General features: G+C 38.2%; 2 protein-coding genes across 4 annotated transcripts in view; both read left to right on the top strand.

The window, feature by feature from the left end:
• greb1 (growth regulating estrogen receptor binding 1) overlaps positions 1-12033 on the top strand; it is a 31003-nt gene extending 18970 nt beyond the window's left edge. Inside the window, exons 18-32 of one of the 2 annotated variants that reach the window (XM_026926020.3) lie at positions 98-440; positions 546-661; positions 1844-2049; positions 2790-3232; positions 3876-3978; positions 4070-4225; positions 4348-4484; positions 4616-4777; positions 4919-5123; positions 5237-5399; positions 5751-5972; positions 6078-6213; positions 6609-6809; positions 8536-8674; positions 10070-12033. In XM_026926020.3, the coding sequence (XP_026781821.3) occupies positions 98-440; positions 546-661; positions 1844-2049; positions 2790-3232; positions 3876-3978; positions 4070-4225; positions 4348-4484; positions 4616-4777; positions 4919-5123; positions 5237-5399; positions 5751-5972; positions 6078-6213; positions 6609-6809; positions 8536-8674; positions 10070-10233 (2896 nt within the window). In that variant the 3' untranslated portion in view covers positions 10234-12033. The remainder of the gene's footprint in view (positions 1-97; positions 441-545; positions 662-1843; positions 2050-2789; positions 3233-3875; positions 3979-4069; positions 4226-4347; positions 4485-4615; positions 4778-4918; positions 5124-5236; positions 5400-5750; positions 5973-6077; positions 6214-6608; positions 6810-8535; positions 8675-10069) is intronic. The other variant, XM_053237768.1, reaches the window with a different exon arrangement.
• A 716-nt stretch (positions 12034-12749) lies between these two features.
• lpin1a (lipin 1a) overlaps positions 12750-18594 on the top strand; it is a 34408-nt gene continuing 28563 nt past the window's right edge. The window contains exon 1 of one of the 2 annotated variants that reach the window (XM_053237773.1): positions 12750-13001. In XM_053237773.1, the coding sequence (XP_053093748.1) occupies positions 12933-13001 (69 nt within the window). In that variant the 5' untranslated portion in view covers positions 12750-12932. The remainder of the gene's footprint in view (positions 13002-18594) is intronic. The other variant, XM_026926404.3, reaches the window with a different exon arrangement.

The raw sequence follows: 18594 nt of genomic DNA, 5'->3' as shown, positions 1-18594 counted from the left end.
ATAGAACGATTACACGTTCACAGATTGTAAGATGTAATCTAAATCAGGTTTTTATAAATTTTTTTTACTCACACAGAGAACTTTTTTCCTTTTTCAGGTTTCCAAAATTGCACAGCTCCGTAATCCGCACCCAGGTGCTTCTCCAGCACTATTCCGTGGCTCTGTTAGCTGCTGCCAGAGGCCAGGTCCAGCTGCAGAAACACACCTCTGTAGAAACGCTGGAGATAGTGCAGTGTCTGCTGGGCTCGACGCGACGCTGCCCCAGCCACCATGGGTACATGCTCCTGCTGCGTATACCTTTCCCATGTCTGGCAGCACTGGCACATCAGCGCCTGTGTCACATACGCGACCGCCTGGGCCTCCACAAGCACTTTGAAATTGTGCTGGGAGACCCCACATCAGGGATCATTGTAGGCAAGCACTTCCTGAGCCAGCTGAGGGTATCTATTCACTGCATGTGCTTATTAATTAGCAAAAGATTTTCCTGTATTTGGTGGGTACTCGCCTTGGCTGACGCTGATCATGTATGGGTTACATGTGTGTAGGTGTGGCTGAAGATCCAGGACCCAGACTGGACACCTCGCACATACCTAGATTTAGAGGCTTTGCCCTGCATCCTCATTTTTACTGGTATGGATCCAATGGGGGAGTCATTGCCAAGGTATATAACCTTTAACTAACACAAGGTCTACTTTAGGGTAGAATTATTTCAATAACACTATTATTATTGTGGCATGTATGAACATTTCATTATCTGTCATGAGAGTGACATGGAAGACTGAAAACATTTTCATAAAGTACATACTGTACATTAGAGTACAAAACTTGGCATACCCTAAGAATCAAATGAAGAAGACAAAGAAATGTAATGTATACCAACAATATGTGTGTTCAGTTTAACAGATGTTCCTTCATTATCACAGCTAGCAAAAAAGGGCAAATAATGGAAAAAGAAAATATCAATTCAGAAATTTCGATCTCCTTTTGTAAATGTGAGATAAACATTCTCTAAAAACTTGTATGCACACATTTATAACTGCCTTCAACCTTTTCCATATCCTCTCAGCAGCTATTGGATTCTCTCGGTTGTAATATATGGTGGCCGTTTAGACCATTTTCCTCATAAGTAACGTTCTTCCTGACATATCTGTTGTTTGTTTGGCCAATCTTTGTTTGGCCAAATCTTTGTCCATTCCTCTAGACATAACTGTGTATGTAAGATGTAATACATAGCTTTCATTCTAATTAGATTTTTTTGTTGATAGATTGTAAATCAGTTATTTTTTCTTTTTTTACCCAGAAATTTTTGATTTTATGCCATCTAGGTACTTGTAAGGTACTTGTAAGGTACTTTTTTTCATTATTATGTCAGATTTTACATATCACAGAAAAACATTTCCACTGTTGCAGTTTGTGGAGTTGACTGACACAACACAGAGCATGCACAGGAACATACAACACAAAGCTCTCCATCATCAAGCCTGACCTTTCACATAAATTGTCAGCACATGCTGGCCAAGAGTGGCTTGGTTACTGTCTGGATGTCATGTATTGGACCAAAGACAACAATGGTCTCCATTCAGAACTGGCCTGAACTGGAATGCCATGACTTTATCAGTTCTGTCTAGCACACAATATTTAACAAAAGCATTCAATTCAATTCAATTTTATTTGTATAGGGTTTTCAACAATAGACATTGTCAAAAAACAAATTTATAGATTTAAATTTTGGTGTGAAGAGCTCAAGAGCTTGCCTGTGAAATTTGACACACTTTACACTTTTCCCAATATACCCACAAATACCATCCAATCTCATTGTACCTTTTGATCCTGTGCTACTCAGATCTCTGAAGTACTGTGATGAGCGTGTAATAAGCTGCTGCGCTCTGCAACGCACAGCTCTGGAGCAGGAACTTGGTCTGGCGGCATACTTGGTGCGAGTGGAGGAGCAGAGGCAGCATGGTCCGCGTGTGTCCAGTGACCTGTCTGAGAGCGATCCTGATAAACTCAGCAGCACCGACAACGAGGAGGAAGAGACTGTAGTGGATGGTCAGTTGAGTGACCTGCTTCAGTAGCACTCAGAACAAATGAAAAATATTGTCACTTTGAATGAAGATTCTTTCTAAACTTTCTGTTGGTTTAGGAGTCACATAAAAAGAGCTATAATATTCACTTCAGTGTCCTGATTCGTTTGAAGTAACAACTAAAGGATTTTGAGTAGTACTGTAAGCTGAGTGAAATCTGTCCCAGAACCCATGTATCTTTGTCCCAGAACTCATGTAAGGGGACCTCATATAATGTGTGATTTACAGTTCTCCATCTGAAAATATGTGAACATGTCATGCTCAAATGTTCACATAGGTGTCTGGCAACATATTCACACACATTATGTCTATTACAGGGCCATTTTGGTTATATCATATCCGTTTCAGAATTTAAAGCTCTTTCTTAGAATTGTTAGGATTACAAAGTTCCACAAAACTCGGCTATAGATTTTAGAAAATTGCATTAGATACCTGTCACATTCTATCATATGAGGAGACAAACTGTATTGATTTTAATGTCACTGTTAAGTTTTGTGACATGGACAGAGGTTGTTCATAGAAGATGGCAGGCCCAGTCCAATTTATTTCTTTTGTTGGGGGTCATCACGTCATCAAATCCAGTTGTAATATTTAATGTCAGCATAAATAAGGAAATTTCTACCTAGTCCATTGTGCTTTTTGAAGAACATGTTTTAGTGTCATTTTTCTAACTCACATCCTCTGCTTCTCCCTGACGACCTGCAGTGAGTAGTGCTCTACCTGGCCAGGATCACTCCCAGCAAACCCAGGATGAATTCTCTCCTAACAAACCAAGTCGATCTTCAAAATCCACTTCCCCTGACTCCTTGTCATCTTCACAGACCTCTCCACAGCGCTACTGCTGCTCCTGGGCACGTAACAGAAATAGGCCGCCTGTGGTCCTCCTCCCCAAAGCTTTGTATGATCTGATCACCAGTGTGGATGCCAGTGGCTTGCCCAAGCCCATGTCCTTCCTCCCACACCCATGTGTAGAGTGGGCCAGCTCTTTCAGGCCCCTCCTCAGCAAGATGATGACATGTACAGAGCAGTCTTTGTACTACAGGCAGTGGACTGTGCCCAAACCTCAGCATATGGATAGCAGCAATTGGGCTGAGGGACGCACTGACAACTTTCACCCTCGCAGACTGCTCCTCAGTGGACCACCCCAAGTAAGCAGCAGTGCTGTATGATTACAGACACACAATGGATTGATACTATAATGGCTCATTGCAGTTAAAATTTAACTTCAAATGCAAGATATACAGCATATTGAAATTCCCAATGTGTTATATAATCTACAGTACCTGATATGGAACACGACATATACTTATGAAAATGTTAATAGTGAAAATATATATGGTATATGGAAGAAGTTCATAGGTGTCTGCTACAAAATAACTTCTGTTTTATTCACAAAAGAAATTATGTTCTTACATTTTTATTAATAATGGAGTAAAAATATTTTCTGATTTTCTGAAGTGGTTATATGCTTGACCCAACCTCACTAATGAACGTGAAAAAAATGATTTTAAACATCATATTTATATTACAGAGACAAGAATAATCACTGGCCTTCATAAATAAGATAAATAGGTGAATTTATCCCATCTCATAATCTCCATCTCTAATTTGCGCTCTGGCGTGCCATGTTTTTGTGTGTGTTGTGTTTCTGTTCCTGTGATTGTTATTCCTGATGAGGATAAGTGACAATGGATATTTTAAAGTAATTTTCACAGTTTCATTGCAATAAAGCGGTTTTATTGCTAAATAGTGAACAGAACAGAAAGATGAACCTGTATTGAATGTTTGCAGGTTGGAAAGACTGGTGCATATCTGCAGTTCCTGGGCATTCTCTCTCGAATGCTGATCAGGCTCATGGAGGTGGACATCTTTGATGAAGAGGACATCAACTGCAGTCAGTATATAACCTCAGACAATCAGTTGTAGATTCTGAAATTCAGATTATCACGAAATCATATGGTACATGGTCTGTAACTTCTCTCCAGATTGCCAGTCTGAGTTGGTGAAGTATCATCAGTCCATTGCATCATGGCCCAATGCTGACACCTTGAGAGGAATGCCTTTTGACTTTACCATCCATGACCCCAAATACGAGGACATCAGTAGCATCTACTCCCCTGACTTTACTCCAAATGTAGAGCGTAAGAATATCAAAAAAGGCAAAATGTAGTCTATATTGCCATTTTGTTTTATAGTCAAAAAGTCATATAGAATTTTTTTTGACATACAGTATACAAATTCACGATTTTTTTTTTTTTTAAAGGAAACCCCCGACGTCAGGAGGACTTGTACCTTCGTCGTCGTACAGCCCGGATAAAACTCTCCAAATATGCAGCATATAATACTTACCATCACTGTGAGCAGTGCCATCAGTACATGGGATTCAACCCTCGATACCAGGTGAGGTCATATGTTAGAGCTGGATAATAGTTGTCATTTTTAACAAAATCAACATTTGTATACTATTTTCCAATGTTTAGCATCTTTATGCATACCCAATAATTTTGTTTTGTGTGTGTGTATGTGTTCAGCTGTGTGAGTCTACCCTGCATGCCTTCACCTTCTCTCATCTGTTACTTGGGGAGGAGATACAGCTCTATTTCATTATCCCCAAATCCAAAGAGCATCACTTCTCCTTCAGCCAACCAGGAGGCCAGCTTGAGAGCATGAGACTGCCCCTTACCTCTGATTGGGTATGGACTAATATAGTTATCTATAAATTATATCCACTCGCCATCAAAAAGCACATTTAAGTAATGTCTAAATAATCAGAAACCTAATTGTATGATGCTGATAATAAGAAATGTAATGGGAGCTGTATTTCATGCTTATAGAATCCTGATTGTATAAAGAGTCCTATATTTACACCCACCACGGGTCGCCATGAGCACGGCCTGTTTAACCTGTATCATGCCATGGACGGAGCCTCCCACCTGCACATCCTGGTCATCAAAGAATACGAGATGGCTGTCTATAAGAAATACTGGCCCAATCACATCATGTTGGTCCTGCCCACCATCTTCAACGGTGCTGGAATAGGTAGCTAAAACTTCTTGTAACTCCCAAATTAAGCTCTTGCACTTAAGAAATTCATAATTTGTGATGGGAATTTTCTCCATGCAAAGTGTTTAATCTCACTGTCTTTCACACAGGAGCAGCACATTTTCTAATTAAAGAGTTGTCCTATCATAATCTGGAGCTGGAGCGCAGTCGGAGAGTAGAGCATGGCAGTCGTCCTCAGGATGTCTGGCCCTTTATCATCCTGGCAGACGACTCCTGTGTCATGTGGAACAGTGTTGACGCTGACCCCAAGAGGTGCTTCTAAGGGTTCCTCTACTATCTAAGAATTTTTACATACTTCTGTGGACTTCGTCATTAATTTTGTGTCCAGATATGTTTGCTTGCAATGAAAGGGCACTAGTTAGAATTTTTGCTGACTGGCAAAATTTAATAATAATTTTAAAATAATAATAATCTAGTAATAATTATAATTATAATTATAGTTATAATTATAATTATTATTATTATAGCGCACAGTGTTATAGTGTTCAATATATTTCCCAAATCAGAGAGAGACTTGCAGTGATATGAAAACACTTTATAACATCTTTGATCTGGCTTATTTTTGTTCTTGCATGTGTGCATTGTGTGTGTTTGTGTGTGCAGTGGTACTGCTGGAGCAGAGAGGAATGTGTCACTGAAGCAGGTGCTTCAGCACATGGAATCGTCTCCTGATATCACTCAGTACGGCCTGTGTGGTCTGAGGAAGTGGTCAAGCCGTGGAGCTGGCCCTGGACAAAGGAGAGAGCCCTTCTCACGAGGACACCTACATGACTTCCTGCTCCTCAACGTGGACCTCACTCAGAATGTGCAGTACAATCAAAACCGGTGAGCTCAAATGGCACCTCTTTTTTATACTTGAGGGTTGAAACATTAAGAGAAACAACAGGGAAGCCACTATTAGTTTACTTCTCCTATCTCTGTCTTCTCCAGATTTACATGTGACGATGTAGACTTCAACCTTCGCGTCCACAGCGCTGGCCTTCTAATTTGCCGCTTTAACAACTTTAGTGTGATGAAGAAGCAGATTGCCATTGGAGGATATCGTACATTCATCATCAAGACCAAGGTTGTTTTCAACTTTATTATCCAGAAAAACGGAAACAAAAGCAGAGCTTGGTTAAGGGCACTTAGCCCAATATATTTTATAGTTTATAGCACTTACATTTACAGTTTCTTTAGATTTTTACTGGTTAGTTAGAAACTAACTAAAGAAACTAAAAAAATCTAGATAAACTCCTGAAGTTACACTCCAGCCTAAACATATTTTCATTGCAGAATATACAATCAGAGATTGTGGTAGCATTACCCAAATCAAAACGAGGTTATGCTAACTACTCACCATTCGATTTCGTTAATGATCAGTAACGATTTTCATTCATTATGCTTTAAGAGAAGAGTTTCTTTAAAAAGAACTGAAACAGAACTGGATGCTAATTATATGTTATATAAATTTTCTCACAGATGACTGATGTACCAACCACAGTGCAGCCATCTCAGTACATCTGTGCTCCAGATAGCAAGCACCTGTTCCTGGCTACTCCAGGTCAGCTTCTGCTGGAGAAATACCTCCAACACACAAGTCAGCGACTTTTCCCCCTGAGCACTGGCAATTATAGCCATCCGGTTCTTTCAGTCGACTGCTATCTCAACCTGGGCCCCGAGGTAGGCCAATGTCCTTACTGATTTCTGTACAGGAATATATATTTTCACATATATTTGTAACTCATGGGACCAGAGACAGGAAGATGAAATCAAACAGTGTTTAGATTTATTCAGTCATTGTCATAATCCAAAACGAGTGTCTAAACACTGCCAGACACTGTAAACCAACGGTTCATGCCAGGATTTTTCTAAAAATAAATAAATAAATAAATAAATAAATAAATAAATAAATAAATAAATGAGAAAGAGGGGATACTAATACTTAAAAAAACATCTTATGCTCTCTTGGACTCCTAGCCATGATGGATTGTCAGAATTTGAACTTGTGATGTCCCAATAATAGGACGAATACTTCGCTGTTATGCCACTAATCTTTATGTTTATTTTGGTTTAATACAACTTTTGAAATATACACACTGATCAGCCATAACATTAAAATCACTGACAGGTGATGTGAATAACACTGATTATCTCCTTACAGTGGCACCTGTCAAGGGGTGGGATATATTAGGCAGCAAGTGAACAGTCAGTTCTCAAAGTTGATGTGCTAGAAGCAGTGAAAATGGGCAAGCGTAAGGATCTGAGGAACTTTGTCAAGGGCCAAATTGTTAAGGCTAGACGACTGGGTCAGAGTATCTCCAAAAGGCAGGTCTTGTGGGGTGTTCCCGGTATGCAGTGGTTAGTACTTACCAAAAGTCATCCAAGGAAGGACAACCAGTGAACCAGCAACAGGGTTATGGGTGCCCAAGGCTCACTGTCTGGTCTGATCCCACAGAAGAGCTACTGTAGCACAAATTGCTGAAAAAGTTAATGCTGGCTATGATAGAAAGCTGTCAGAACACACAGTGCATCGCAGCTTGCTGAATATGGGGCTGCGTAGCCACAGACTGGTCAGAGTGCCCATGCTGACCCCTGTCCACTACCTACAATGAGCATGTGAGCATCAGAACTGGACCATGGAGCAATGGAAGAAGGTCACCTGGTATGATAAATCATGTTTTCTTTTACATCATGTGGATGGCCGGGTGCGTGTGCATCGCTTACCTGGGGAAGAGATGGGACCAGGATGCACCATGGGAAGAAGGCATGGCGGAGGCAGTGTGATGCTGGGAAACCTTGGGTCCTGGCATTCATGTGGATGTTACTTTGACATGTACCACCTGCCTAAACATTGTTGTTGCAAACAAAGTACACCCCTTCATGGCAACAGTATTCCCTAATGGCAGTGGCCTCTTTCAGCAGGATAATGTGCCCTGCCATACTGCAAAAATTGCTCAGGAATGGTGTGAGGAACATGACAAAGAGTTCAAGGTGTTGATTCGGCCTCCAAATTCCCCAGATCTCAATCTGATCGAGTATCTATGGGTATATCTGGACAAAACGTCTTATCCATGGAGTCCCCACCTTGCGACTTACAGGACTTAAAGGATCTCCTGCTGTCTTGGTGCCAGATACCAACAGCACACCGTCAGAGGTCTTGTGGGGTCCTTGATGGGTCAGAGCTGTTTTTGCGGCACAAGGGGACCTACACAATATTAGGCAGGTGGTTTTAATGTTATGGCTGATCAGTGTATGTCTCTATTTCTTTATGTATTACAATTTGTGCTGGTAGCTGCATCATGTGTAAGTTATTCCTGAATCATTGTAGTGATGCAGATGGAGCTATGCTCTGATCTTGTCTGTGTGTGTGTGTGTGTGTGTGTGTGTGTGTGTGTTTGTTCCTCAGGTAACAGTGTGTTTTGTCAGTTCAAGACCACACTCCGTCAACATCAGCACAACAGGTTTGCTCTTCAGTGGCCTCCTGCTCTACTTCTGTGACTCTTTTGTCACACCAGGCTTCCTCAAGAAGTTCCAGTTTCTGAAAGGTAAAAGATCATATTTACACTTTCATTCCCTTTTAACAGTAGACCTAGCATATCACAGTAAATGGAATTGTAGGATTTTAGGCTGTTTGCATGAAGTGAACATATAAACTTAGAGTATATTAATGTAGACCATTCATGTCCAAGTTCTTGGCCTTTCATAATAGTTAACTCAAATACAAACAAATACATTCTTACATATACAAACATACGAATCTGTCAAATGACTGAATGTGAATGTAAATATATTCATAAACAGTCACAATTGCGAACATGGGAAGTGGTAGCTCAGTGGTTACGACATTGGACTTCTGATCAGAAGGTTGAGAGTTCAAATCCCAGCACCACCAAACTGCCACTGCTGGGCCCTTGAGCAAGGCCCTTAACCCTCAACTGCTCAGCTGTATAAATGAGATAATTGTAAGTTGCTCTGGATAAGGGCGACTGCCAAATGTAAATGTAATATTTATACAAGCGAACTATAAACCCTTAAACTCCCAGGACCCATTAGTGAGTCCAGATGTACATTCATTGTTCTGCTAACTGTGTATCTTTTGCTATTAATGTCAGTGTACTGAATAAGTCATTTTGTTTATTGAATAATCTGCTTGGGTAGTACTGTTACCTCACAGCTTCAGGGTCCCTGGTTCGATACTGGGCACAGGTTACTGGCTGTGCATGTTCTCTCCTTGTCCCTGTGGGTTTTCTCTAGATTCTCTGGTTTACTCCCAACTCCCAGAAACATGTCAGTACATGGTCTGGCTAGATGCACTATATTGCCAAAAGTATGTAGACACCTGACCAATCACACCTATATGTGATTATTGAACATCCCATTATAGATGTAGTCCCCCTTTGCTCTTATAATAACCTCCACTCTTCTGGGAAGGCTTTCCAGTGGATTTTGGAGCATGCTGGACCATGCTGGAACATGTTTCAGCCCCTTAGTTCCATTAAAACGGAAATCTTAATGCTACGGCATACAAACACATTCTATATAATTGTGTGCTTCAAACTTTGTGGCAATAGTTTGGGGAAGACCCACATATGGGTGTAATAGTGAGGGGTCCACATACTTCTGGCCGTATAGTGTAAATTTCCTGTAGGTGTGAATGAACATATGAATGTGCGTGGGCATGGTGCGCTAAGATAGACTGGTATTCCGTCTCTGGTTGCCACCTCACACAAGTATGTAGAAGTATATTTATGCTCTCAACTATGTACTATGTAGCAGAATAAACAATAAAGTTGCAGCGGGTGTCGTGCATTTGGAGCAGTAGTGGAACACCGGACAGGAAATTTTAAAAGTGTTTTAACAACTTTTCTGTGTGTGACTGCAAGGCCACTGAGAGATTAATTCATTTATTAATGTTAATTGCTCATCTCTCACTCACATAGGTGCGACTCTGTGCGTAATCTGCCCAAACCGCAGTGCTCTCCGTCAGACAGTGGTGCGGCTTGAGCTGGAGGATGAGTGGCGGTTCCGGCTGAGCGACGAGTTTCAAACTGCCAATGCCAAAGAGGATCAGCCACTCTTCTTTCTCACAGGGACACACATCTGACTCAGTAACTCTGGCCTTACTTTTATGTACATAGATGTGTGTATATAATTAATTAGATATGTACTGTACTCTTGCACTGGTGTTACTGTTTTGTTTGTGTGGTCTTTCTCTTCTCTCTGTTCTCTTGCATAAAAATGAAATGTGATTTTTAACAGTCTTCAGTTTTTTATATATATATATATATATATATATATATATATTTCATATATATATATGAAAAATTATATTTATTACCATAACTGTTGTATGACCACAAATTCTGTCTTGATTTTTATAGTGCTTTTTTATTATTGACATAATTCGTGCATAGAGAATTGTACAACCCTTTGAATGTTTTTGCAAAGGATATTTAGTAGAGGGCGAATATTTTTGTATATATTTATTTAGCCTGTTCTCTGCTCTTGCTTGCTTTATTAGAAGATGTCTGAGGAGATTGTGTCATTGTACAGTTTTAGTACCTCACTGCTTCATCTGGTTTGATTTTGTGCTATTTGTACAGTTGTGTGCTATTTGTTCAGTTTTGTGCTATTTGTCCCTTTGATGGACATTTATTGCTATTTGTTCAGTTCTGGCAGGTTAACAGTAGAGGGCACTATAATGCTATCAATTGATATCAAATATCAGTCTAGTTCATCACAAGGTCATTTTGTATAAAGAAATGACTTTATTAAAAATGTCTATAACAATAACCTGTGAAGAACTCATCCACAAAAGAACAGAATGTGTAGTTTCTCACTTTGTTCTTGATTAATATATTAATGATATAAATCACCAAGCACCTGCAAAATCTCTCAAATACCATATTTAGGAGCATATGTTCTGTGCATTGGCCTACTTACTCAAAAAATTGTAGTTTTACTCAATGAAATGATATAGAATTCAGCAGTTTAGAAGGTGGTCACTGATACAGTTGTGGTAGCAAATTCTAATAAAGAGTAAGTGATGAATAATAAATCACTAATACAACTATCGAAAAAAAAACAACAAAAACCTAAGATCTGATGTTATTTCATCATGAGTTCTGTAAATCCCAGCTGACATGCTCAATATCTTTGTACATCATGAATGAGAGCATTTACTTCTTCCATGTAGCAGAGAAATGATACGCACAACACAGGCCAAACATTTGGAAGCAACTTCAAAATATAGCAGACAGTACCATATTAATTCCCATAAACCTCCCATAGATGTATACAGCAATAATTTGATTAACAACTATAACTATACGCTCAACTCTAGAGTGAGAGTACATCACTGCAGAATATTTATTCAAAACATTGGGTTAAACTAGGTATCTAAACATGAATTTCATTGACTTCATTGTAAAATATTTTGAAACATTAAAAATCAATTCAGTTTTATTTATATAGTGCTTTTAACAATGGACATGGTCAAAAGCAGCTTTACAGAAATCTGCATACAAATTTAAAAAAAAAAAATGTATCCTTTATGAACAAGCCAGAGGCAACAGTGACAAGGAAAAACTTTGTGAGACGACAAGAGGAAGAAACCTTGAGAGGAACCAGACTCAAAAGGCAATCCATCCTCATCTGACACCAGACAGTGCGATTATAAATAGTTTCTCTTCTATAACTGTATACTGTATAGTAAAAAAGTGTTAACTGTTTTAACAGGAACTTGAATATGAGCATCATTAAAGTTTTAATGACGTCTATAATACCAAACTGAAGTTATTTACTGTTCAGTGATGGACATTTGAGTGTAAACTGTTCTTAGCAAACACATTTTGCATCACCTTTTTTTTTTGGCAAGTAGTGTATAAGTGTATGTTGAAACAGCCATGAGAACATTTAATTTTTACCAGTGTATATGGATTTTTAAAATGAAATTAAAATGAAACCGTTTCTGAAGGGATGAAGAGACACATATAAAATGTCTGCCTGAAATATAAGGATAACAAAAACACAGTCTCACCCATACAATCACAGATGATGGTGTCCGACAGTGTCTGACAGTAACTTATACCTTTTGAAGTCTCATTGAAACCATGTGAAAATAAATGGCAGAGATGACTTAAAGTGCAGGATAAACATAACAAGATAAACCTGCACATATACATGGGCAACACTGTACTTTTGACTGTATTTTAAATGATTAAATACAGATCTTTTTTGTTATTTTTATTTCTCATATTTCAGGTACTGTAGGTTTTATAGGTTTTTTTAGGTTTAATTCAAGTTATTATGTCTCTTGACCCAAAACTGTGCAGTGTAGCACTATAAAAGCAATAGAATTGCTGTTATTTTCAGATCCTAAAGTGATCTATTTATTTTATAGGCATTTTATTTGCCACCTTTTTTATTTCTAAGTATATATAATATAGTTTCCATTAAATTTTTTTAAAGTGCATTATATGACAAAATTACAATTTATATTTCTCTTTATTCAAAAAGAGAGGGTTCAGACGGTCAAATCTTATATAACTGTGTGAGCAGATGCTAAAGGGTCTTGTAAGGTTCTCGCAGCGCAATCCTCTCAAGTTGCTCTGGACTCCATTCCAAGAACATGCTCGGTAAAATTAGTAAGAAACATCCTAGAGCCTGGTATATAGACCACTGTTTGGATCACCAGGCTGCCACAGTCACGCATATTGTTGTTAAGAAAATTTGTTTTGACCTCAAGCAAAAAAGACCTGGTTTACTTTGGGGAGCTGGGAGCTCCAAACAGACAATGGAATCATGCAATCTGAGGATGAACCCGAAGCATATAATGTGGAACTCAATACCAGTGAGACAAGTTGGATATGGGTAATAACCTATTTTCTTGTGCATGTCTGAGTATCAAATCTGTATAGAACAGTTTGACACCATGTAACATCTACTTAAAACCTATCAACCTACTTAACACTGTAATGCACTCTCAGAAAAAAACTGCATCTCCAAAGCCATGATTTTCCTAAAAAAGTAGGGCTGGCTGGCTAAACAGAGATGTAGAACAAAATATCAACTATTATTCTTTCATTTTGTATTTACTCTAGAATACAAATTCCAGAATAAACTAAGTTTCCAAGTATAAAATATATAAAATTGTAAATATGTAAATAACAGTAAATGATAAACAAAAGTAAATATGTACTGCATTCTGAATGTGATCTGATTCAGCAGTGCAGAACACTGCACTCAGGTAGGAGGACTTCAGGGTGTTGTTGTCTCTGTAGCTGTAAAGGTCCAAGTCAAGTAAAATGTAGCAGAGAAACAAGCTGAATATTCTGTATATTTGGCTTGTTCAGTAAAAGCTAAAGCACAAATACAAACAGAGTTGAAGTAATTGTTTATATATTTAGACACCAATACAGCAATTGGAGTATGAACATGTGACACCGTTGTAACACAAGGTTAATAACTAGGGACACTTGAACATATCTGGACGCCTTAGCTTACTACATGATTTTCCTGGTACACCTGTCAGGTTAAAGTGAGCTAGGTTTCTGTATAATATTGTGCTTATACATGTAGCATAACAGGGGATTGTGCAGTAGGCATGACCTAAGCAATGATAAGGTTGTGTCGCAGTGAGAGTGCCCTGATACTAACCAGAAACAAGTTCTAAAAATATGCTCAGGGTCAAATGTGTGACAGCAAGACAAGTGTGTCAAATTTGCTCCAAGAGGCTCTGCTAGTATGTGGCTCACATATAATTCACCCACTAATCCAGTGGCTAGTTAGCATTATGCAAATATCATGTAACAGATGTTCTTTAGGTTTCAGTTATTGTAAGCCATATTGCTATCTCTGGGTGAAGTATTCCTTTAATTTGTCTGAAATTTGACACCATAAACATCAGGGCAAAGCATATGCAATATCCTGCATGATTATAAAGTTTCGTCCTGTAAAGGTCTTGCTGTGACTTCTGCACAATTTGGTCAGTAAAAAAAAACTTTTCGGTGGTTGCTGAAGTGTACCAGAATCTACTGATGCATTTTTAAAGGCAAAGGGTTGTCATGCCAAATATAGACTTTGTTTAGTTTATTGCTGTTTACCGTCTTTTACCACAGGACTGTTTATGTAGAACACCTTTAATTTCATTATTTCATTATTATTTTTCATTATATTTAAGGCATCTTTGCTTTACAGCATTTCTGTGCATGTGCCTAAGACATTTGCACAGTACTGTGTATTTCATCAGATAGTCTGTGATCTTTGCACTGCCAGAGATTAAACCTTGTTCAGAGCATGCTCTGTGCTTATTATGCATATTTAATCCTTCCTTATTAGAATGACTGATACACAGAAGCCAACAATATTTAGTTTGATAAATATCTAGGTTATTTAGCAAAAACCTCAGTTTTTGCCCCACCATCAAAAAATGTGCTTCAGAACGTGTGGCCCCAATGGGACACATGCTATTACTACATTTGTTCCCATGTGCACTTTTCTCGCATGTGGGCAAAAGATTTTCAGCCCATAGAGAATGAATGGGGAATAAACATGGCTGTCACAGCTCAGTCGTTCGGCTGACATGCTCGTATCACATAAGTCTTAGGGAGAAGACCTGGCATATAAGCATCGTGTTTCAGAATTTTTACCGGAAATGTCCAGAAAATGGCATTATTAAGGCCCCATAGACAATAATGGGAAATTTTGCCACACAGTCAGTGACACAGACATGAATGATGTGTACAAGTGTTTGGCTTGGTCCAGAGAATCAGTGCACGTTGTGTGGAATTTCCCGTCGGGATTTGCAATACACACTGATGTAAAATGAGTCTAGAGGAGCAAACAGGCAAACATCTCCATAGAAAGTCTTCATCACCTAACTAGTCCCGCACCGTTTGACTCAGACACGGATCATACCTCAAATCGCCCAGAATCGAATTTCTTCCATACGCACACTGATAAATCAGTAGCAGGACCCAACAGGCCATAAACTGAGTGTAATTACCAATCTACTGCAGCCATGTCATACATCACATTGCATTATGGAGAGATTACGAGGAGAATTGCATTAATTGTAATTGCATTACATTACATTGCATTATGGAGAGATTACGAGGAGAATTGCATTATGGGAGATGACAATACCCTTGACTCAATGTGCAGAATTGCATTACGGGTCACATGGCATCACATGCACGTCACCACAAAACTGACTGTAACCACAAAACTACTGATACATAGACATATGACATATCAAAACACTTGGCTGACTGAGGAGAATAGTATTATGGATATTTTAGTGAAGTCACATACGCATCAAGTGCACGCTAACACCCAGAATAAGTGGAACCACAAAACTACTGCAACGTAGACACGTGATACATTAAAACTCTCGGCTCAAGGAGGAGAATTATTTTATGGGTATTTGCATTGTGTTATGTGCACATTAACTTCCAAAATAAGTGGAATCACAGAACTACTGGTACGTAGATATATGACATCAAAACGCTTGGCTCAATGAGGAGAATTGTGTTATGGGTATTCTAATGATGTCACATGCACACAAATGGACTGTCATAAAGCTTATTATATTAAAGACTCAAGTTAAATACAATCATTACGGCTACTGATATAGGTCAAGTTAGTTATGCTTCAACAAACACACACACACACACACACACACACACATGTAGCTCCCCGAATAGACAGGTATCAGATTTTTTTTCCCGAAAATGTTAATTCTAGTCTAACCATATCACAGAAATAGTTCAAATATGTACTGACTTTTTTAAACTTCGTAATATGGCATGCAATTACTCTTGTAATTGCATTTACTTTTTGTAAATTATGTTTTATATTCTTGCACGCAGTGAATACTTGCTAATTGCAACCAATAGAAAGTGACCTATTTATTGCTTTTGCAGTTTAGCATAGTGTATCCACAGAGCAGGAAGATCTCACCTTGTATACATTGGATATTAAAAGTCTACACACCCCTGTTAAAACACCAAGTAAAACAGCAGTTTTTGTAATGTAAAAAATTAAACCAAGGTAAATAGATCATGTCAGACCTTCTTGCCCTTTTAATGTGATATAGCAACCAAAAAAATAAGTAAAAACAAATAGAAATGTGTTAGGGGATAAAAAGAAATAGAAAAAACTTACAATAACCTGGTTGCACATGTCTGACTGGGCCATTCCAAATTTTCTTCTTCTGAAATGATTTCTTTGTTTGTTTGGTCGTCACATTAAAGGTGGAAAAATATCTGTCACTATTGATTTGGTTTCTTTGTTAATATCACAAACCCTGCCATTTTAACAGGGATGTGTAGAATTTTTATATTCACTGTATATCTATTAACAGACATATACACTGTAATATAGCATGAAACAATAGAGATGAAGTGGTCGTATTCATTCATTTTGGGGTTTTGTGGCTTTGTCCCAGTGCCTCACTCTTCCCTGACCACTTCAATTAACAGAAATGTAACTGGTTGAGAAATTACTGCGTGTACTGCACCCAATCATTCCAAAATGCAAAATTTAAAGATTAGTACATAGACTGCCTATCAGCTTCCTGCCCATTAAAAATACATTCTATTGTGCCAACAGATTAATCTAAAACAACAAAAAATGTTTATTCACTGTATCACAGTAAGCAAATGTTCTAGCACTGCATGTTACTGTCCAAAATCATAAAGAAAACAGTGAACACAGGAACACAAACGAAAGAAAAGGATCCTGCACTACTGGAATGTCTCCCTCTCAGCTTCCCCTCCCACTATAGCATGTAGTATGATTAGCAGTCAACAAACGACCTTACTGGATTGCTGTCACATGGCCCTCTGCGCTCTGATTGGTGTAGAGAGCTCAGCCCTAGCAACACCCCCCTCTTCCACGAATGCAGACTTGAAGACTGAGTTCCTAAGGAGTTCTAGGAGTTCCTATTCCCCAGTGACAAATCATGCGTAAAGAGCAATAACGATCACACAGCCCAAGAGCAGAGACCAGAACTAACCAATGAATTTATTTATGAATCATTTATGGGATTACAGTGTTTACTGTCATGTCAAAATATTATTGCATTTTTGCTTGAATTAAATGTGACTGATTACCATTTATATCATAAATATTATTATGCATTAGTATATGTTTTGTTTTTTTTTTATATCAGGATTGAATCACCTCCAGATGATTCAAAAGATAAATGCTGCCTATTCACAGCACCTTAGCAACCTTTCTGAATACAGAGGCTCCAGAACAAAGGGCCTTTTTACGGCTCAGTAGTTTGGTTCCTAGAAATCACTCACAAGCATGCAGGGTACTCCGTCCAACTGCTACGTCAACAGGACAAACAGTGCTGAAATCAAGGGTAGAGCGGGTACAGATATGATCATTCACATACAATCTCTCTTTCTCACACAAACACACACACACACATACAGAAGCGGGGGAGGGGGGGTTTGGTTTTGGTCATGTCTTCTTGAGCACCTCTTTTCCAGGAAATATTCCAGTACATGAAGCACCTACACAACATCAAGCAGCATAAACAATATTTGAGGTTACTGTAGGACACAGTATAGTTTCAATAATAATAATAATAAAAAAAAACTGACACTTCAGCAATGTAAACAAATAACATTGAGATCATAACTGAAGAGTATTGAAAATGTAGAATCACTTTACGTGACTCATATTTTTTGGGAGAATGAGATATTTTTAGAAAATATTGTATTCAATTCCGTATATCATATATGGTTAATAATAGTAAAATGGTTGGTTATGGTTAAACTAAATAGACTACGATATAAATTCTGAGCAAAAAACGAATGCAAAAACTATTAATTTTACTTGTGTCTGCTATCAGAGACACCCATTAATAAATAAAACTCAATATAACAAAGCTGGACTACATGATATCCATGTCAAAATGTTTTATAAGGTTCAGGCAGAAATAGCATATGTCTGTAAGGACCTAAAGAAATTGCAAGCATGTGCAGGCCATAAATCATAAGCACATGAAATAGGAAACATACTGTACCTTATCCGTTACATGTAAAACATCCACACACACACACTGTTCAGGTTACAGGAACTTCTTTACAAACACTATGATAACACACCTACTAGGACAGAGACTGGCAGCACTCCAGCTCCAACATGTGATAAGAGTGTGTGTTATATATGAATTTGTTTGAATGTATGTGTATTTCCAATTATTATTTAAAAGGGAGGTCATCGCAACCAGGGTAATTATAGTTATATATAGTTATATATATATATATATATATATATATATATATATATATATATATATATATATATATATATAGTAGCTGTCTTCCAGCATGAACAGTTTCATCATTATTCATTTTGGATGTGACTTGTGTTAATGCTGTGTAGATCTGTTTACATGTGTACAATATGTGCCTGCTTAGTCACTGGCAACAACTTTAAACCCCCT

This window comes from Pangasianodon hypophthalmus, chromosome 10 (assembly GCF_027358585.1).
Source record: "Pangasianodon hypophthalmus isolate fPanHyp1 chromosome 10, fPanHyp1.pri, whole genome shotgun sequence".
NCBI classification, from domain to species: domain Eukaryota; kingdom Metazoa; phylum Chordata; class Actinopteri; order Siluriformes; family Pangasiidae; genus Pangasianodon; species Pangasianodon hypophthalmus.
Note: the sequence above shows the minus strand (reverse complement) of the source record. Positions and strands in the feature narration are given on the sequence as shown.